Here is a 21543-nt window from a genome sequence, read left to right as displayed (position 1 = left end):
CAAAGGACAAACTGCCGAAGGGTCGGGCAGAGTGACATTTATTTGTGTTTTGTTGAGATTGTACCTGGAATATGGTGTAAAATCCCGATCCCCACACTAACACGTGTTATATAGACCAAAGGACAAACTGCCGGAGGGTCGGGGCAGAGTGACAATTATTTGTGTTTTGTTGGGATTGTACCTGGAATACGGTGTAAAATCCCGATCCCCACACTAACACAGGTTATACAGACCAAAGGACAAACTGCCGGAGGGTCGGGCAGAGTGACAATTATTTGTGCTTTGTTGGGATTGTACCTGGAATATGGTGTAAAATCCCGATCCCCACATTAACACGTGTTATACAGACCAAAGGACAAACTGCCGGAGGGTCGGGCAGAGTGACAATTATTTGTGTTTTGTTGGGATTGTACCTGGAATATGGTGTAAAATCCCGATCCCCACACTAATACGGGTTATACAGACCAAAGGACAAACTGCCGGAGGGTCGGGCAGAGTGACAATTATTGGTGTTTTGTTGGGATTGTACCTGGAATATGGTGTAAAATCCCGATCCCCACACTAACACGGGTTATACAGACCAAAGGACAAACTGCCGGAGGGTGGGGGCAGAGTGACAATTATTTGTGTTTTGTTGGGATTGTACCTGGAATATGGTGTAAAATCCCGATCCCCACACTAACACGGGTTATACAGACCAAAGGACAAAATGCCGGTGGGTCCGGGCAGAGTGATAATTATTTGTGTATTGTTGAGATTGTACCTGGAATATGGTGTAAAATCCCGACCCCCACACTAACACGGGTTATACAGACCAAAGGACAAACTGCCGGAGGGTCGGGCAGAGTGACAATTATTTGTGTTTTGTTGAGATTGTACCTGGAATATGGTGTAAAATCCCATCCCCACACTAACACGGGTTATACAGATCAAAGGACAAACTGCCGGAGGGTCGGGCAGAGTGACAATTATTTGTGTTTTGTTGAGATTGTACCTGGAATATGGTGTAAAATCCCGATCCCCACACTAACACGGGTTATACAGACCAAAGGACAAACTGCCGGAGGGTCGGGCAGAGTGACAATTATTTGTGTTTTGTTGAGATTGTACCTGGAATATGGTGTAAAATCCCGATCCCCACACTAACACGGGTTATACAGATCAAAGGACAAACTGCCGGAGGGTCGGGCAGAGTGACAATTATTTGTGCTTTGTTGGGATTGTACCTGGAATATGGTGTAAAATCCCGATCCCCACACTAACACGGGTTATACAGATCAAAGGACAAACTGCCGGAGGGTCGGGCAGAGTGACAATTATTTGTGTTTTGTTGAGATTGTACCTGGAATATGGTGTAAAATCCCGAACCCCACACTAACACGGGTTATACAGACCAAAGTACCAACTGCCGGAGGGTCGGGCAGAGTGACAATTATTTGTGTTTTGTTGAGATTGTACCTGGAATATGGTGTAAAATCCCGAACCCCACACTAACACGGGTTATACAGACCAAAGGACAAACTGCCGGAGGGTCGGGCAGAGTGACAATTATTTGTGTTTTGTTGAGATTGTACCTGGAATATGGTGTAAAATCCCGATCCCCACACTAACACGGGTTATACAGACCAAAGGACAAACTGCCGGAGGGTCGGGGCAGAGTGACAATTATTTGAGTTTTGTTGAGATTGTACCTGGAATATGGTGTAAAATCCCGATCCCCACACTAACACGGGTTACACAGACCAAAGGATAAACTGCCGGAGGGTCGAGCAGAGTGACAATTATTTGTGTTTTGTTGGGATTGTACCTGGAACATGGTGTAAAATCCCGATCCCCACACTAACACGGATTATACAGACCAAAGGACAAACTGCCAGAGGGTCGGGGCAGAGTGACAATTATTTGTGTTTTGTTGGGATTGTACCTGGAATATGGTGTAAAATCCCGATCCCCACACTAACACGGGTTATACAGACCAAAGTACAAACTGCCGGAGGGTCGGGGCAGAGTGACAATTATTTGTGTTTTGTTGGGATTGTACCTGGAATATGGTGTAAAATCCCGATCCCCACACTAACACGGGTTATACAGACCAAAGGACAAACTGCCGGAGGGTCGGGCAGGGTGACAATTATTTGTGTTTTGTTGGGATTGTACCTGGAATATGGTGTAAAATCCCGATCCCCACACTAACACGGGTTATACAGACCAAAGGACAAACTGCCGGACGGTCGGGGCAGAGTGACAATTATTTGTGTTTTGTTGGGATTGTACCTGGAACATGGTGTAAAATCCCGATCCCCACACTAACACGGATTATACAGACCAAAGGACAAACTGCCGGAGGGTCGGGGCAGAGTGACAATTATTTGTGTTTTGTTGTGATTGTAGCTGGAATATGGTGTAAAATCCCGATCCCCACACTAACACGGGTTATACAGACCAAAGGACAAACTGCCGGAGGGTCGGGGCAGAGTGACAATTATTTGTGTTTTGTTGGGATTGTACCTGGAATATGGTGTAAAATCCCGATCCCCACACTAACACGGGTTATACAGACCAAAGGACAAACTGCCGGAGGGTCGGGGCAGAGTGACAATTATTTGTGTTTTGTTGGGATTGTACCTGGAATATGGTGTAAAATCCCGATCCCCACACTAACACGGGTTATACAGACCAAAGTACAAACTGCCGGAGGGTCGGGCAGAGTGACAATTATTTGTGCTTTGTTGGGATTGTACCTGGAATATGGTGTAAAATCCCGCTCCCCACACTAACACGGGTTACACAGACCAAAGGACAAACTGCCGGAGGGTCGGGCAGCATCTGTGGAGGGAAATGGACCGTCAACACTTCGGGCCGAGACCCTCCCTCTGGACTGAAAGTGGACGGGAAATAGTCCGAGGAAAGAGGTGAGGGGTGGGTATGGGGCAAGAGCTGGGGAGTGAGAGGTGGATCCGGGTGAGGGGGGAGGTGGGGAGGTGGAAATAGTGACGGGGTGGGAGGTGAGTGGTTGGGGCAACACGGGGCTGCAGAAGATGGAAATTAATTCCATAGAGGATGAACAAAGAGGGTATTTGTTATAGAGAGTGTGATGAAGATTCACCAGACTGATCCCTGGAGTGGTGGGGTCATCATATGGAGAAAGATCAAATGCGATAACCCTTTCATTTAGAGAATCGGGGACTGAGAGGTGAACACATTGAGATTCACATCATTACCGGCTGAACCAGGGATCCCAGTCTCTGAAAAAAGGAGTGGACGGTCCGGGACTGAGATGAGGGGAACTGCCTCCACTCCGAGGGTGTTGAATGTCTGTAAATCCCCACCACAGAGGGCGGTGAAGACTCGGTGATCGTCCCCACGTAAAACAGAGGCCGGCAGATGTGTGGAGACTGAAGGGATGGAGGAAATGAGGATCGGGCAGAAACATGTGGCCGAGATGGGAGAGCAGCCGCCATCTTGTTGATGGTTAGAGGGGCTGAATGGCCTCCTCCTGCTGTTTCTCAGTTGATGTCTCAGTGTTCCTGTCCAGTGAGGCAGGAGGAATGTGAATAGAAATTAGTGTTTATAAACATAGACTGATTTACATGAAACCTGCACAATTCTGTTCTGGATCTAAAATGTCAGTCGGATCGGAACGGGATTCGAACCCGTAACAGTGACCCAGGGAGGTGGAGGGATGGGACGGGAATATACGGAGGGAAAATGTTAAACGTGTACCCGGTGTAAACATGGAATAATGCGGGAGATGCGGTGGGGAGGTCGGGCAGCGTGTGAGGGACGAGGAGTGGAGTCACCGGGTCACGTGGAAGACCCTCCACCCGTCACGTGATCCCGTTTTACCGCGGATCCGCAGCATCTGCAGCACACACAAAATGCTGACGGAACGCAGCAGGCCAGGCAGCATCTACAGGGAGAAGCTCTGTCGACGTTTCGGGCCGAGACCCTTCGTCAGGACTGACTGAAAGGAAAGATAGTAAGAGATTTGAAAGTACGAGGGGAGGGAAATGCGAAATGATAGGAGAAGACCTGAGGGGGTGGGATGAAGCTGAGAGCTATAAGGTGATTGGCGAAAGGGATACAGAGCTGGAGAAGGGAAAGGATCATGGGACGGGAGGCCTCGGGAGAAAGAAAGAGGGAGGGGGCACCAGAGGGAGATGGAGAACGGGTACAGTGACGGGCAGAAAGAGAGAAAAAAAGGAGGAGGGTGGAAAAAAAACTAAATATATCAGGGATGGGGTAAGAAGGGGAGGAGGGTCATTAACTGAAGTTAGAGAAGTCAATGTTCATGCCATCAGGTTGGAGGCTACCCAGCCGGTATATGTTATTGTTCCTCCAACCTGAGTGTGGCTTCATCTTGACAGTAGAGGAGGCCATGGATTGACATATCAGAATGGGAATGGGACGTGGAATTAAAATGTGTGGCCACTGGGAGATCCTGCTTTCCCTGGCAGACCGAGCGTAGGTGTTCAGCGAAATGGTCTCCCAGTCTGCGTCGGGTCTCACCAAAGGCCACACCGGGAGCACCGGACACATTATACCACACCAGCCGACTCACAGGTGAAGTGTCGCCTCACCTGGAAGGACTGTCTGGGGCCCTGAATGGTGGTGAGGAAGGAAGTGTAAGGGCAGGTGTAGCACTTGTTCCGTTTACAAGGATAAGTGCCAGGAGGGAGATCGGTGGGGAGGGATGGGGGGACAAGGGAGTCGCATAGGGAGCGATCCCTGCGGAAAGCAGAAAGGGAATGTGGAGGGAAAGATGTGCTTGGTAGCGGGATCCCGTCGGAGGTGGCGGAAGTTACGGAGAATTATACGTTGGACCCGGAGGCTGGTGGGGTGGTAGGTGAGGACAAGGGGAACCCTATCCCGAGTCGGGTGGTGGGCAGATGGGGTGAGGGCAGATGTGCGGGAAATGGGAGAGATGCGTTTCAGAGCAGAGGTGATGACAGACAGACATACTTTATTGACCCCGAGGGAAACTGGGTTTCGTTACAGACGCACCACCAAGAATAGTGAAGAAATATTGCAATATAAAACCATAAATAATAATAAGTTAATCATGCCCAGTGGAAATAAGTCCAGGGCCCGCCTATTGGCTCAGGGTGTCTGACACTCTGAGGAAGGAGTTGTAGAGTTTGATGGCCACAGGCAGGAATGACTTCCTATGACGCTCAGTGTTACATCTCGGTGGAATAAGTCTCTGGCTGAATGTACTCCTGTGCCTAACCATTACATTATGGAGTGGATGGGAGTCATTGTCCAAGATGGCATGCAACTTGGACAGCATCCTCTTTTCGGACACCACCGTCAGAGCCCCTTTGTTTAAAAAAGGAAGACATCTTCTTCGTCCTGGAATGAAAAGCCTCATCCTGAGAGCAGATGCGGCGGAGACGGAGGAATTGCGAAAAGGGGATAGCATTTTTGCAAGAGACGGGGTGGGAAGAATAATAGTCCAGGTAGCTGTGAGAGTCTGTAGGCTTATAGTAGATATCAGTAGATAAGCCGTCTCCAGAGATGGAGACAGAAAGATCAAGAAAGGGGAGGGAGGTGTCGGAAATGGACCAGGTAAATTTGAGGGCAGGGTGAAAGTTAATGAAGTCAACGAGCTCAGCATGCGTGCAGGAGCCAGACCCAATGCAGTCATCGATGTAGCGAAGGAAAAGAGGGGGATGGATACCCGTATAGACTTGGAACGTGGACTGTTCCACATAACCAACAAAAAGGCAGACATAACTGGGACCCATGCGGGTGCCCATGGCTACCCCCTTGGTTTGGAGGAAGTGGGAGGAGACAAAGGATAAATTATTGAGAGTAAGAACTAATTCCGCTAGACGGAGGAGAGTGGTTGTAGAGGGGAATTGTTTAGGACTGGAATCCAAAAAGAAGCGGAGAGCTTTGAGACCTTCCTGGTCGGGGGTGGAGGTATATAGGGACTGGACGTCCATGGAGAAAATAAGGCGGTGGGGGCGAGGGAACTTAAAATCATTGAAAAAATTCAAAGCGTGAGAAGTGTCACGAACACAGGTGGGAAGGGATTGAGCATGGCGGGGGGGGGGGATAAGACAGTATCAAGGTATGCAGAAATGAGTTCTGTGGGGCAGAAGCAATCTGAGACGGTGGGTCCACCTGGACAGGCAGGTTCAAGGTATCAAGGTATGCAGAAATGAGTTTGGTGGATATATATCCGCCCACTTACCTGGTGACGCGCATGCTCGGTGGGGCAGGAGCAATCTGAGACAATGGGTCCACCTGGACAGGCAGGTTCAAGGTATCCACTACTTCTGGTAGGCTTTTTCTGTACATTGGTGTTTCCATTCTAGGTCTTGATGCAACCAGTCAATATACTCTTCACCTCACATCTATTGGAGTTTTTCAAAGTTTTAGATACCAAATCTTTGCAAACTTCTACGGAAGTGGAGGCATTTCTTTGTACTTTGTAATGGCACTGCATGCTATGCTGGACCCAGAACAGATCCTCTGAAATGATAACACTAAGGAATTTGAAGTTGCTGACCCTCTTCACCTCTGATCCTCCAATGAGGACAGGCTCTTGGACATCGGTTTCCTCAGCTCCCTGGTCTTGCTGACGTTGAATGAGAGTTGTTGTTGTGGGCACCAGTCAGCTGTGTCTAATCTCCCTCCTATATGCTGCTTTGCCCAAGGACAGTGGTGTCATCAGCAAACTTAAATCTGGCACTGAAGCTTTGCTTGGCCTCCCAGTACAAAGTGAGTAGGGCAGGGAACTAATCATACAACCTTGAGGTGCACCAGTGTTGATGGTGATTGTGGAGGAGATGTTGCCAATCTGAACTGACTAGGGTCTGCATGTGAGGAAATTGAGGATTCGATTCAAGTCAAGTCAACTTTTATTGTCATTTCAACCATAACTGCTGGTACAGTGCATAGTAAAAATGAGACAACGTTTTTCAGGACCATGGTTTACATGACACAGTAAAAAAACTAGACTGAACTACGTAAATAAAAAAACACAGAGAAAGCTATACTAGACTACAGACCTACACTGGACTGCATAAAGTGCACAAAAACAGTACTGGCATTACAGTAAATAATAAACAGTTGCACAAGTAGGTGTTGAGGCCTAAGTCTTGAAGCAAATTGATTTGTTTTGAGGGGTTAATAGTATTGAATGCAAAACTGTAGTAAGTGAAGAGCTAATGAAATGGCTTCTGCTATGGACCTGTGGTGGTGAAAGGTAAATTGGAATGGATCTAAGTCACTGCTCAGGCAGCGATTGGTATGGTTGGTCACCAACCTCTCAGAACACTTTTTCTGAGTGTTTTCTGGGGTCAAAAAGGACAGGGAGGGAGGGAATTGAAGTTGGGGAGAACACTTCTAATGAGGGAAAATATCATAGCTACATAAAGGGAGAGCGACACGAGGCATCATCTACAGAGTCTGTGTGGGTAACAGAACCAGGAATGGAGCAATCATCCTTTTGCAAGTATTCCATAGGTCCCCCAGTAGACACTAAGGAGCAGGTTGGTAGGCAAATTTTAGAAAGATATAAAATTAACAGGGAAAAGTCGTGGGAGAAATCAGATTCCCTCATTTTGATTGGCACTTCTGTTGTAAGAGATGTAGGAGGGGCAGAATTTGTTGGGTATGCCCAGGAAAGTGTTGTGATATGTGGACAGGCCAACTAGAGGAGAGGCCATACTGGATCTAGACTAGGCAGTGAACCTGGTCAGGTGACGACTCTCTTGATGGGTGAGGATTTCAGGAGTGATCACAGCTCTATGACCTTTAGCTGGCCTTGGACAAGAATAGGAGCAGACAGTATCGGAAAGTATTTCATGGGGGATGGTTGATTACAATGGTATTAAGCAGGTACTTGAGAGCATAAATTGAGAACAGATGTTCTCAAGCAAATGTATATTGAAAATCTGAATATTTTTTAGGGAGCACTTGCGTAGGGTTCTAGATAGGTTTGTCCTTATGAGGCAGGTAAAGGATGATAAGATGAAAGAATCATGGTTGACAAGAGAAATGGAGCATTTAGTCAAGGAAGAAGGAAGAGTACTTGAGGTTTAGAAAACAAAGATCAGCTAAGGTAGCTAAGAAAGAGCTCAAGAAGTGATTTAACAGTGCTAGGAGGGGACTTGAAGGCTTAGGATTAAGGAAAGACTTCAGCTCGAAAGAGGCGTTGGCTCTGGGTAAGCTTCTGTTAAGGTTCCCTTTTTTCCCCTCACTGTACATAGTGTAGTAAATGGCTGTTGTGTGTTCCTGTTAGGTGTTGGAGTCCTGAGAGACTCGATCTCCCAAGGAGCTACTTCTGCATGAAGTGCATCCAGCTGCAGCTCCTTGAAGACCATGCTAGGGATCTGGAACAGCAGCTGGATGACTTGCTTGTATGGGAGAGTGAGAAGATAATCGATCAGATTTGCAGGGAAGTAGTCATTCCAAAGTTGCAGAAGGCAAGTAGTTGGGTGACTATCAGGAGAAATGGAAAAGTGAATAGGCAGTTAGCGCCGAGCACCCCTGTGGCCATTCCTCTCAATGAGTAACACACTTTGGATACTGTTGTGGGGTATGACCTCCAAGGGGAATGCCACAGAAACCAGACTGCTAGCACTGAGCATAGATCTGTGGTGCAGAAGGGAAAGAGGGAGAAGAGAGGAGTGGTGGTGACGTGGGAGAGTGTCAGTAGTCAGGAGAATAGGCAAGGGATTCTCTGAGCGTGAACGGGACACCGTAATGGTACATTGCCTCCCAGGTGCCAGAGTCAGGGATGACTCACATTGCGTCATTTGGAAAGGGAGGGAGAGCAGCCAGATGTCTCGGTATTTATAGGTACCAATGACGTAGGAAGGAAAAGCAAAGAGGTCCTGAAAAGAGAATTTAGTGAGCTAGGTGAAAAGCTGAGAGGCAGGACTTCCAGGGTAGTAATTTCTGAATTGCTGCCTGTGCCACGTGCCAGCGAGCATAGAAACTGGATGATTTGCCAGATAAATTCATGGCTGAGAAGCTGGTTCAGGGGGCAGGGTTAAGATTCTTGGATCATTGGGATCTATTCTGGGGGAGGTATGACCTGTACAAAAGTGACGGGTTGCACCTGGTCATGCACTTTGGTAGAGGAAATAAATGTGCAGAGTGTTTTCTAAATGGGGAGAAAATCCAACCATCTGAGATGCAAAGGGATTTGGGAGTCCTTGTACAGAGCACCCTAAAGGTTAACTTGCAGGTAGTCGGTGGTGAGGAAGGCAAATGCAATGTTAGCATTCATTTCAATAGGTCTAGAACATGAGCAGGGATGTGATGCTGAAGCTTTATAAGGCACTGGTGAGGCCTCATCTTGAGGAATATGAACAGTTCTGGGCTCATTTAAGAAAAGATGTACTGGCATTAGAGAAGTTCAGAGGAGGTTCACAAAGGTGATTCCAGGAATGAAGGGGTTATTGTACAAGGAACGTTTGATGGCTCTGGGTCTGTACTTGCTGGAATTTAGAAGGGTGGGGGGGGGGGTGATCTCATTGAATGTTGAAAGACCTTGACAGAGTAGATGTGGAAAGGATGTTTACAATGATGGAGTCAAGGACAAGAGGACACAGCCTCAGGATAGCTGGGGATCCATTTAAAACCGAGATTCAGAGAAATTTCTTTAGCCAGAGGGTGGTGAATTTGTGGAACTTATTACCACAAGCAGCTGTGGAGGCCAGGTTGTTGGGTGTACAAGGCATCAAAGGTTACGGGGAGAAGGCTGGGGAGTGGGGCGGAGTAGGGGAGAAATAAAAGGATCAGCCAGGATTGAATGGTGGAGCAGGCTCGATGGGCCATATAGCTTAATTCTACACCCGTGTCTTATGGTAAAACCCCATGTTTTACAAGTATATGAAAAAGAGGATGGCTAGAGTGACGGCAGGACTGATCAGGGAAGAGCGAAGAAACATGCCTGGAGTCAGAGGAGTTGGGGGAGGTCATTAAGTATTTTGCTTCAGTGAGGGGAATCTTGATAAATGTGAAGTCAGTGAGGAACAGTTCAATGTGCTGGAACATATGAAGGTTAAGAAAGAAGATGTCTTGGAACTTTTAAAAAAATATATATCAGGGTAGGTAAGTCTCTGGGGCTGGATAGATTGTACCACAAGTTACTATGGGAGTGAAAGAGGAGATTCATATCACTGGCAGTGATCTTTGCATCCTCGGCCACTGGCGTAGTACTAGAAGTTGTACCAGAGGGTGGCAAATGTTTCCTTTTCTTCAGGAAAGGTAATAAGGATTACCCTTGGAATTGCAGGCCAGTGAGCCTTGCGTCAATACTGGGCAAACTAATGGGGGGAGGATTCTTAGAGACAGGATTTGTGAGCATTTGGAGGAGGACAGGCTGATTAGGGATAATCAGCATAGTTTTGAGTGAAGCAGGTTGGAAATCACGAGCTTGATTTACTGCTTTGTGGAAGTTACAAACTGAAGATGGGGCAGTAATTGTGCATATGGATTTCAGTAAGGCATTCAACAAGCTTTCCAATGTTAGGTCAGAAAATCAGTAGGCATGGGATCCAGGGAAGCTTTGCATGTATGCAGAATTAGCTTGCCCATGGAAGACAGAGGATAGTAATACACGGAGTGTATTCTGCCTGGAGGTCTGTGACTAGAGGCCTTCCACAGGGATCTATTCTGGGACCCCAGCTCTTTTGTAATTTTTATAAACAACTTGAATGTCAAAGTTGAAGGGTGGGTTAGTAAGTTTGATAACAAGGGTTGATAATGTTGTAGATGGTGTAGAAGCTCGTCATAAAGTACAATGGGCACTGATAGGATGTACAGATGGGCTGAGAGATGGCAGGTGGAATTGAAGCTGGAATTCATCCTTGCCAAGTGTGAAGTGATACAAAGTTGAATCTGTATTACCAGGATTCTTGACAGCGTAGAGGAAAGAAGGATCTTGTGGTCCACATCTATAGATCCCTTCAAGTTGCCACACAAGTTGATAAGGTTAATAAGGAGGCATATGGTGTGCTGGCCTTCATCAGCCGGGTGATTTGAGTTCAAGAGCCGTGATGCTGCAGCTCTGTAAAACTATTTAGACTTCACTTGGAGTCTTGTGTCCAGACCCGTCACCTTATCATTAGAAGGATGTGGAAGCCTTAAGGGAGGATGCAGAGGAGATTTACCAGGATGCTGCCTGGATTGGAGCATGTCTAATGAGGAAAGGTTTGGTGAGCTAAGGCTTTTCTGTATGGGGCGAAGGAGGATGAAATGCAATTTGATAGGTGTGTAAGATAAAGGGCAGAGATAGTGGACAGCCAGCGCCTTTTTTAATTTAACACGGTGCTCAGTGCGCAGAACACACTGCTGAGGATGATGATGGAGGCTGATACATTCAGGACATTTAAGACATTCATGTGCATAGGCACATGGATAAAAGAAAACTGGAGTGCTATGTGAGAAAGAAGGGTTAGATTGATCTTGGATTGGGTTAAAAGGATTGCGTAACATTGCGGCCTGTACTGTGCTGTATTGATCTATGTTCCAATACTTTCAATTCAAGAGGTAACAGTATTTGCTTGAAGGCCTGAAAGAAGATTTAAAAATCTGGTATTTTTTTTTAATTGTTTATAGCAGAAGCTTCTTTGTTAAGGATAGTTCCTTTCAGAAAGCAGTTTTACAGATAGTCAACAGTTCCTGGTGCCAGCAATGAGTATCCCTTTCTTAGGGAAAAAACATACTCCAATGTGTGCAGATATACTTTTCTCTCCCAGAATGGTAGTGGGATTGATTTACAAGCCATAAGGTTAATGTTCAATTGAATAATTTTCGAGTGCTGTCTTGTACGTCTCAATTTGGCACAACTATAATTTTAATGGCAAGAATCAGTAGAAAGAAGGTTGCTGCTTTTTTTTCTTGTCTGAGCAATGTGATTTTCTTTACAGGCAGAGACGATGTCAATGGAGGACTTGGTGAAAACGCTTATGGTCGGAAGTCGCTGGGGCAAGAGCTGAGGGTTAACAATGTGACCACTGATGTAAGCAGCATTCAGCGTGGGAGTCGTGCTTTAGCTACAGAGGAGATGAGGAAATCACAGGGTAAGCTGACTATCCAGATAAACATTAATTTTGCCTAGAAAGGTATTCTGTAAAGCATCCTTAGTGCTGCAGAAATTTAAAGGCTGAAGGGTCTCGACCTGAAGCATCGACTGTCTGTTTCCCTCGATGATGTTAATTGACCCACTGAATTCCTCCAGCATTTTTCGTGTTGCAAGGAGAATTGGAGTTAATGTCCATGTCCTTTGTCAAAACTAGGAAATAGAGTAAGCAAGTTAGATTTCAGTAACAGAGGTTAAGAGGATTGAGCAAACAAAATGATAATCTGTTTGAATCAGATCACATCTGGACCAACTGTTACATTCCAAGGACTAGTTTCGTAGAGTGGAACATTGATTCCTTTGTATACAGAAGACTTTCAGGGTGATGTGTTTGAAAATGGAAGAGGTGGGTGAGCTACTCAGATGGAAGAGTCTTAACACGTGGATGGTGGAACAAGTCCATTCAGGGGTGATGCCCAACGGCACTTATTTACATAAAGAATAATAGAAGTCATGTCACCAGCCTCATTGAAAGGAATCAAAATTGATACATTTTCTCTAATTCTGTCAAATTGAGTTGGGGATGGCGGGGGAGGGGGGAACACTGGGGTTGAAAGCACAGGGCAGCCATCGATCTGCAGCTTCGTTCCGAGGCCCCGCCCACTTACCCGGTGACGCGCTGACGACATCGCGCATGCTCAGTCCGGGAAGGGCGGTGTTGTTTTTCGTTCTTTGTTGAAGCGGGATCGGGAGGGGGTCCTCACCCTCGCCCCTTGGGGCGGGGAGCCGGGGACGGATCATTCTCTGCGGGGCGACACCAAGATTTTCCTTTCGGTGAGTATTGAAGCAGGTCCGGAGCGGGGAGGTCTGATGTGAGGCCGTGAAACCCATTAAAATGGACTACTTGACAGATAGACCTCAGTATGTGCGGTTGTGGGAGACTGTAGGTCTGACACGGTGGTCAGCAGCACAGGAGCGCCGCAGGGGACCGTGCTCTCTCCGGTCCTGTTCACCCTGTACACATCAGACTTCCAATATAACTCGGAGTCCTGCCATGTGCAGAAGTTCGCTGATGACACGGCCATAGTGGGGTGTGTCAGGAATGGACAGGAGGAAAAGTATAGGAAACTGATACAGGACTTTGTGATATGGTGCAACTCAAACTACCTGCGTCTCAATATCACCAAGACCAAGGAGATGGTGGTGACTTTAGGAGACCTAGGCCTCATATGGAGCCAGTGATCATTAATGGAGAATGTGTGGAGCAGGTTAAGACCTACAAGTATCTGGGAGTGCAGTTAGACGAGAAGCTAGACTGGACTGCCAACACAGATGCCTTGTGCAGGAGGGCACAGAGTCGACTGTACTTCCTTAGAAGGTTGGCGTCATTCAATGTCTGTAGTGAGATGCTGAAGATGTTCTATAGGTCAGTTGTGGAGAGCGCCCTCTTCTTTGTGGTGGCGTGTTGGGGAGGAAGCATTAAGAAGAGGGACGCCTCACGTCTTAATAAGCTGGTAAGGAAGGTGGGCTCTGTCGTGGGCAAAGAACTGGAGAGTTTAACATCGGTAGCAGAGCGAAGGGCGCTGAGTAGGCTACGGTCAATCATGGAAAACCCTGAACATTCTCTGCATAGCACCATCCAGAGACAGAGAAGCAGTTTCAGCGACAGGTTGCTATCGATGCAATGCTCCTCAGACAGGATGAAGAGATCACTACTCCCCAATGCCATTCGGCTTAACAATTCAACCGCCAGGAGTAGTATATGTTAAAGTGCCAGGATTAGGACTCAATGTATTAAGTAAACTACTTAAGAACTTTTTAAAAGCTATTTATTAATGCTTTTTGAGAGGGTGATTTTAGATGCATATCATATGTTTACTGTTAAGTATTTTTATGTAATTAGTTTTGCTACAATAAGTGTATGGGACATTGGAAAAAATGTTGAATTTCTCCATGGGGATGAATAAAGTATCTATCTATCTATCTGGCGGAGATGAGATCCTGGGCTCCTAGTCTCTGCTTGTCCGACCTCCCTCAGCCTGGAGCTGAGACGCTGCTGTGTCAGTGTGAGGAGCTCCGACCCACTGTTGCAGTGCACAGGGTGTGGAGGGAACAGAAACCTCAAATAAAACTCGAGTCCGACACAAGTCAGGAAGATACAGCGGTTTATTGATTTTTTATGAGAAATATAAATGAAACAATGTGTGAGCTGCTGACGGGCGGGAATAAATGATCTGCTCACAGTCACACACAATTAACTGACCGGCGACAAGGAGTGACCGGTTGAATAATCAGTCCCGTTTCTCACCGTCACTCTGCATCGGGGAACCGATGATTATAAAATCACACTTCAGGGCCGTGTCCGGGATCGCTGCAGATCCAGGGTCACTGCCGAGGGATTTGTCCATTTAACATCATTATATCGGCCAGGCTGCCGAATGCACCGTCCTCAGCAAAGGGAGCAAAAGGATTCTCTCCCGGGATCATCCCCCCACCCCGGGACACCGGTGTCCCAGACTGAGCCCCGGACCCCCGGGCTCTTCCTGTCCGGGTAATTCCCCGGGGTGTCACGTGGGGAGTCTCGAACACGCACATCCGGCGGAAGCTGCTGCGGCGGACTGCAGGCGGAAACACGTCACTGCGGGACCGCTGCGAGCGACGCACACAGCGCGAGGCTCGAGCCGGTTCCGTTAAAACCGTTGGGAATCAGCCCCGGCGCGCGGCCGTTAAAGGTAAGGGCGGGAGTTAAAGGGGAGGGCGGGGAGTCGGCCAAATGTCCCCATCCCGCGGGCGGGGATGTTCACACATTCAGATGTTCACACGGACACTGTCAGTCCGGGTCTGGGTTCCTGTAGAGATCTCAGTTCCTTCCTCCCGGTCTCACTGAACTGATTCCTCAACAGCCTGAAACAGATGGGAGAATAAAGATGAAATAAACAGATCACACAACAGTGTCAGTAACTGGGGACCGGGGTTAATGTTTCAACAACACTCACAGACAAATATCACCAGAAAACCCGCGGATCCGCTGATATTTTATCACATTGAACATTAACACAAACACTCACCGGATCAGCTCCAGACTCGGGAGGGTCAGTATGAGGCGGCGGAGAGTGGGGACAGATCGGTCTGTCAGAGAGTTTGATCCCAGGTTCAGATCCGTCAGTGATGGGTTTGTACTGAGAGCGGAGACGAGATCCTCGGCACCAGAATCTGTGAGACCGACTCTCCACAGCCTGGAGATGAGAGAGAGTGAGGGTGAAGGACACAGAGAGACAGGAGACGGTACAAATCCCCCGTGTTTATCAGTAACACCATTACTGATAACATTAATGTTCAGTGTCAGACACCCAGTGACTGTAAACACAATCTCCCACAGTCTGGTACTTACCGCAGTGTCTGTATTTTACACTCCGGGTTCCTCAGAGCCGCAGACACCAGTTTCACTCCTGAATCTCCCAGTTTATTACGACTCAGGTCCAGATCCGTCAGTGATGGGTTTGTACTGAGAGCGGAGCCGAGATCCTCGGCCCCAGAATCTGTGAGACCGACTCTCCACAGCCTGGAGATGAGAGAGAGTGAGGGTGAAGGACACAGAGAGACAGGAGACGGTACAAATCCCCAGTGTTTATCAGTAACACAATTACTGATCACATTAATGTTCAGTGTCAGACACCCAGTGACTGTAAACACAATCTCCCCCAGCCTGGAGATGAGAGAGAGTGAGGGTGAAGGACACAGAGAGACAGGAGACGGTACAAATCCCCAGTGTTTATCAGTAACACAATTACTGATTTATTTTTCTGCAGCACGACTGTGCAAGTCGGCCAGTGAGAAGAGCGAGAAGAGTTTAAAAGGAAGACAGATTTCCAGACCGAGCGTCAGAGGAGCGGGAGACGGAGTCGGAAGGTTTTGGATCAACGGGGCTTCGGCGATAAAGGGTCGAGGCGAGGTAGGTTATCTGTTTACAATACAGACAGAGAGTATGTGTGTGAGGCTGGTTTTCTGTGCTCGGTGTCAGATGTGGGAGATCCTGGAGACTCCCAGCCTCCGGGACGGCAACATCTGCACCCGGTGTGTCGAGCTGCAGCTCCTTAGGGACCGAGTTAGGGAACTGGAGATGCAGCTCGATGACCTTCGTCTGGTCAGGGAGAGCGAGGAGGTGATAGAGAGGAGTTACAGGCAGGTGGTCACACCGGGGCCACGGGAGACTGAAGAAGTGGGTCACAGTCAGGAGAGGGAAGGGCAAGAAGCAGGTACTAGAGAGTACCCCTGTGGCTATTCCCCTTGACGATAAGTACCCCTGTTCAAGTACTGCTGGAGAGGGGTGGGGACAGCCTACCTGGTGGAGGTAACAGTGGCCCTGTGGCTCAGAAGGACAGGGAAAGGAAGAGGAAGTCAGTAGTGATAGGTGACTCTGTCGTTTGAGGGCCAGATAGACGACTCTGTGGACGCAGGAAAGAAACGCGGATGGTCGTTTGCCTCCCAGGTGCCAGGGTCCGGGATGTTTCAGAACATGTCCAAGATATCCTGCAGTGAGAGGGAGAACAGCCAGAGGTCGTGGTACATATTGGTACCAGTGACATAGGTAGGAAAAGGGAAGAGGTCCTGAAAACAGACTACAGGGAGTTAGGAAGGAAGTTGAGAAGCAGGACCGGCAAAGGTAGTAATCTCGGGATTACTGCCTGTGCCACGCGACAGTGAGAATAGGAATAGAATGAGGTGGAGGATGAATGCGTGGCTGAGGGATTGGAGCAGGAGGCAGGGATTCAGATTTCTGGATCACTGGGACATCCTTTGGAGCAGCTGTGACCTGCACAAAAAGGACGTGTTGCACTTGAATGCCAGGGAAACCGATATCCTGGTGGAAAGGTTTGCTAAGGCTATTGGGGAGAATTTAAACTAGAATTGCTGGGAGGGGGTGGGAACTGAAATGACGTGATGGTGGAAAGGGAGGTTGGCTCACAAATAGAGAAAATTTGGAGACAGCGCGAGAGGGAGGATAGGCAGGTGATAGAGAAGGGACGCTCTCAGACCGATGGTTTGAGGTGTGTCTATTTTAATGCAAGGAGTGTTGTGAACAAAGCGGATGAGCTTAGAGCGTGGATCGGATCAGTACTTGGAGATATGATGTGGTGGCCATTACAGAGACTCGGATGGTGCAGGGACAGGAATGTTTATTTCGAGTGCCCGGCTTTAGATGTTTCAGAAAGGACAGGGAGGGAGGCCACAGAGGTGGGGGCATGGCACTGTTGATCAGAGAGAGTGTCACGGCTGCAGAAAAGGAGGACGTCATGGAGGGGTTGTTTACAGTCTCTGTGGGTGGAGGTTAGGAACAGGAAGGGGTCAATAACTCTACTGGGTGTTTTGTATAGACCTCCCAACAGGAACAAGGACATCGAGGAGCAGATAGGGAGACAGATTCTGGAAAGGAGTAACAATAACAGGGTTGTTGAAGTGGGAGATTTTAATTTCCCAATTATTGATTGGCATCTCCCTAGAGTGAAGGGTTTTGACGGGGTGGAGTTTGTTAGGTGTGTTCAGGAAGGTTTCCTGACACAATATGTAGATAAGCCTACAAGAGGAGAGGCTGCACTTGATCCGGTATTGGGAAATGAACCTGGCCAGGTGTCAGGTCTCTCAGTGGGAGAGCATTTTGGAGATAGTGATCACAATTCTATCTCTTTTACCATAGCATTAGAGAGGGATAGGAACAGGTAAGTTAGGGAAACCTCTAATTGGAGTAAGGAGAACTATGAGCCTATCAGGCTGGAACTTGTAAGCATAAATTGGAAATTGATGTCCTCGGGGAAATGGACCAAAGAAATGTAGAAAATGTTCAAGGGATATTTGCGTGGGGTTCTGAGTAGATACGTTCCAATGAGACATGGAAAGGATGGTAGGGTACAAGATCCGTGGTGCACAAAGGCTGTTGTAAATCTAGTGAAGAAGAAAAGAAGAGCTTCCAAAAGGTTCAAAAACTAGGTAATGATATGAATCTGGAAGATTATAAGGCTAGTCTGTCAGCAAGTTTGATATCAGGTCCAGCCCCGTCAGTGATGGGTTGTACTGAGAGCGGAGGCGAGATCCTCGACACCAGAATCTGTGAGACCGACATTCTCCAGCCTGGAGATGAGAGAGAGTGAGGGTGAAGGACACAGAGAGACAGGAGATGGTACAAATCCCCAGTGTTTATCAGTAACACAATTACTGATCACATTAATGTTCAGTGTCAGACACCCAGTGACTGTAAACACAATCTCCCACAGTCTGGTACTTACCCCAGTCCCTGTATTTTACACTCCGGGTTCCTCAGAGCCGCAGACACCAGTTTCACTCCTGAATCTCCCAGGTCATTCCCCCCGAGTCTAAACACAAACAGACAAATTGATGAACATAGTGATTAAAACCGTGGGTCTGAGGGCATTTCTCTCACTCGGATATTTCAGGGAACATTAAACCCTTTATTAATTCACTGATCGTAGTTCCCATCACTGTCAATGTCCCTCACTGCCCAGCTCCAATGAATTCACCGAATGTCAGTAATTTCGTCTGTCGGTGTGACCCTGTAAACTCCACATATTCTCTCTCATTCCCTGATGGTTAGAAAAGTGTTCCTGACGTGAGACAGTCGGAAAGGGTGGGGGTGAAGGGGAGAAAGTCAAACAGTGAGGAAGATTTGAGAATCGGGAAATGTCGAATGGAGATGGAGGAAGACACATCACCTAAGGTAAAGGATGGAAAGACACAGAAGGAAGGGGGATGTGGATGAGAGATCCCACGAGGATGGGGGATGGGGGAGAGAGATCCCACAGGAGGAAGGGGGATGTGGAAGAGAAATCCCACAAGAGGAAGGGTGATGGGGGAGAGAGATCCCACAGGAGGAAGGGGGATGGGGGAGAGAGATCCCACAGGAGGAAGGGGGATGGGGGAGAGAGTTCCCCCAAGAGGAAGGGGGATGTGGAAGAGAGATCCCACAAGAGGAAGGGGGATGCTGAAGAGAGATCCCACAGGAGGAAGGGGGATGGGACAGAGAGATACCACAAGAGGAAGGGGGAAGGAGAAGAGAGATCCCACAAGGGGAAGGGAGATGTGGAAGAGAGATCCCACAGGAGGAAGGGGGATGGGGGTGTGAGATCCCACAGGAGGAAGTGGGATGGGGGAGAGAGCTGCCTCAGGAGGAAGGGGGATGGGGGATAGAGCTCCCACAGGAGGAAGGAGGATGGGGGAGAGGGATTCCACAGGAGGAAGGGGGAAGGGGGAGAGATATCCCACAGGAGGAAGGGGGAAGGGGGAGAGAGATCCCACAGGAGGAAGGGGGATCGGGGAGAGAGCTCCCACAGGAGGAAGGGGGATGGGGGAGAGAGATCCCACAGGCGGAAGGGGGATGGGGGAGAGGGATCGCACAAGAGGAAGGGGGGAGGGGGAGAGAGATCCCACAGGAGGAAGGGGGATGGGGGAGAGAGCTCCCACAGGAGGAATGGGGATGGGGGAGAGGGATCCCACAGGAGGAAGGCGGAAGGGGGAGAGAGATCCCACAGGACAAAGGGGGATGGGGGAGAGAGATCCCGCAGGAGGAAGGGGGATGGGGGAGAGAGATCCCGCAGGAGGAAGGGGGATGGGGGAGAGAGATCCCACAGGACAAAGGGGGATGGGGGAGAGAGCTCCCACAGGAGGAAGGGGGATGGGGGTGTGAGATCCCACAGGAGGAAGTGGGATGGGGGAGAGAGCTGCCTCTGGAGGAAGGGGGATGGGGGAGTGAGATCCCACAGGAGGATGGGGGAGAGAGATCCCACAGGAGGAAAGCGGAATCGGGAAAGAGATCCAACAGGACGAAGGGGGATGGGGGAGAGAGCTGCCACAGGAGGAAGGGGGATGGGGGATTGAGATCCCACAGGAGGAAGGGAGATGGGGGAGAGAGCTGCCTCAGGAGGAAGGGGGATGGGGGAGTGAGATCCCACAGGAGGAAGGGGGAAGGGGGAGAGAGTTCCCCCAGGAGGAAGGGGGATGTGGAAGAGAGATCCCACAAGAGGAAGGGGGATGGGGGAGAGTGATCCCACAGAACGAAGGGGGATGGGGGAGAGAGCTGCCTGAGGAGGAAGGGGGATGGGGAGTGAGATCCCACAGGAGGAAGTGGGATGGGGGAGAGAGCTGCCTCAGGAGGAAGGGGGATGGGGTATTGGGATCCCACAGGAGGAAGGGCGATGGGGGAGAGAGCTGCCTCAGGAGGAAGGGGGATGCGGGAGAGAGATCCCACAGGAGGAAGGGGGATGGGGGAGAGAGATCGCACAAGAGGAAGGCTGATGGCGGAGAGAGATCCCACAGGAGGAAGGTGGATGGGGGAGAGAGCTCCCACAGGAGGAAGGGGGATGGGGGAGAGAGCTGCCTCAGGAGGAAGGGGGATGGGGGAGAGAGATCCGACAGGAGGAAGGGGGATGGGGGAGAGAGATCCCACAGGAGGAAGGGGGATGGGTGAGAGTGATCCCACAGAACGAAGTGGGATGGGGGTGAGAGCTGCCTCAGGAGGATGGGGGATGGGGGAGAGAGATCCGACAGGAGGAAGGGGGATGGGGGAGAGAGATCCCACAGGAGGAAGGGGGATGGGGGAGTGAGATCCCACAGGAGGAAGTGGGATGGGGGAGAGAGCTTCCTCAGGAGGAAGGGGGATGGGCGAGTGAGATCCCACAGTAGGAAGAGGGATGGGGGAGAGAGATCCCACAGAACGAAGGGAGATGTGGGAGAGAGCTCCCACAGGAGGAAGGGGGATGGGGGAGAGAGATCCCACAGGAGGCAGGGAGATGGGGGAGAGAGCTGCCTCAGGAGGAAGGGGGATGGCGGAGAGGGATCGCACAGGAGGAAGGATGATGGCAGAGAGAGATCCCACAGGAGGAAGGTGGATGGGGGAGAGAGCTCCCACAGGAGGAAGGGGGATGGGGGAGTGAGATCCCACAGGAGGACGTGGGATGGGCGAGAGAGCTGCCTCAGGAGGAAGGGGGATGGGGGATTGAGATCCCACAGGAGGAAGGGAGATGGGGGAGAGAGCTGCTTCAGGAGGAAGGGGGATTGTGGAGTGAGATCCCACAGAACGAAGGGGGATGGGGGAGAGAGCTGCCTCAGGAGGAAGGGGGATGGGGGATTGAGATCCCACAGGAGGAAGGGAGATGGGGGAGAGAGCTGCCTCAGGAGGAAGGGGGATGGGGGAGAGAGATCCGACAGGTGGAAGGGGGATGGGGGAGAGAGATCCCACAGGAGGAAGGATGATGGCGGAGAGAGTTCCCCCAGGAGGAAGGGGGATGTGGAAGAGAGATCCCACAAGAGGAAGGGGGATGGGGGAGAGGGATCGCACAAGAGGAAAGGGGAAGGGGGAGAGAGATCAAACTAGAGGAAGGGGGATGGGGGAGAGTGATCCCACTGGAGGAAGGGGGATGGGGGAGAGTGATCCCACAGAACGAAGTGGGATGGGGGTGAGAGCTGCCTCAGGAGGATGTTGGATGGGG

General features: G+C 49.5%; 2 protein-coding genes across 3 annotated transcripts in view; one reads left to right on the top strand and one right to left on the bottom strand.

The window, feature by feature from the left end:
- The window catches only part of LOC140722503 (cell adhesion molecule CEACAM1-like), a 392933-nt gene that overhangs the window by 58859 nt on the left and 312531 nt on the right, over nucleotides 1–21543 (top strand). The gene's annotated exons all lie outside the window — the stretch shown is intronic.
- LOC140722508 (NACHT, LRR and PYD domains-containing protein 3-like) overlaps nucleotides 14195–21543 on the bottom strand; it is an 863879-nt gene continuing 856530 nt past the window's right edge. For both annotated transcript variants that reach the window (XM_073037233.1, XM_073037232.1), the window contains 4 exons: nucleotides 18328–18414; nucleotides 15438–15608; nucleotides 15115–15282; nucleotides 14195–14950 (listed from right to left, as the gene is read on the bottom strand). In XM_073037233.1, the coding sequence (XP_072893334.1) occupies nucleotides 14863–14950; nucleotides 15115–15282; nucleotides 15438–15608; nucleotides 18328–18414 (514 nt within the window). In that variant the 3' untranslated portion in view covers nucleotides 14195–14862. The remainder of the gene's footprint in view (nucleotides 14951–15114; nucleotides 15283–15437; nucleotides 15609–18327; nucleotides 18415–21543) is intronic.

The sequence above is a fragment of the Hemitrygon akajei genome, unplaced genomic scaffold (genome assembly GCF_048418815.1).
Source record: "Hemitrygon akajei unplaced genomic scaffold, sHemAka1.3 Scf000078, whole genome shotgun sequence".
Lineage (NCBI taxonomy): Eukaryota > Metazoa > Chordata > Chondrichthyes > Myliobatiformes > Dasyatidae > Hemitrygon > Hemitrygon akajei.
The sequence above is the reverse complement of the archived record's forward strand: the minus strand, read 5'-3'. Positions and strand labels throughout refer to the sequence as shown.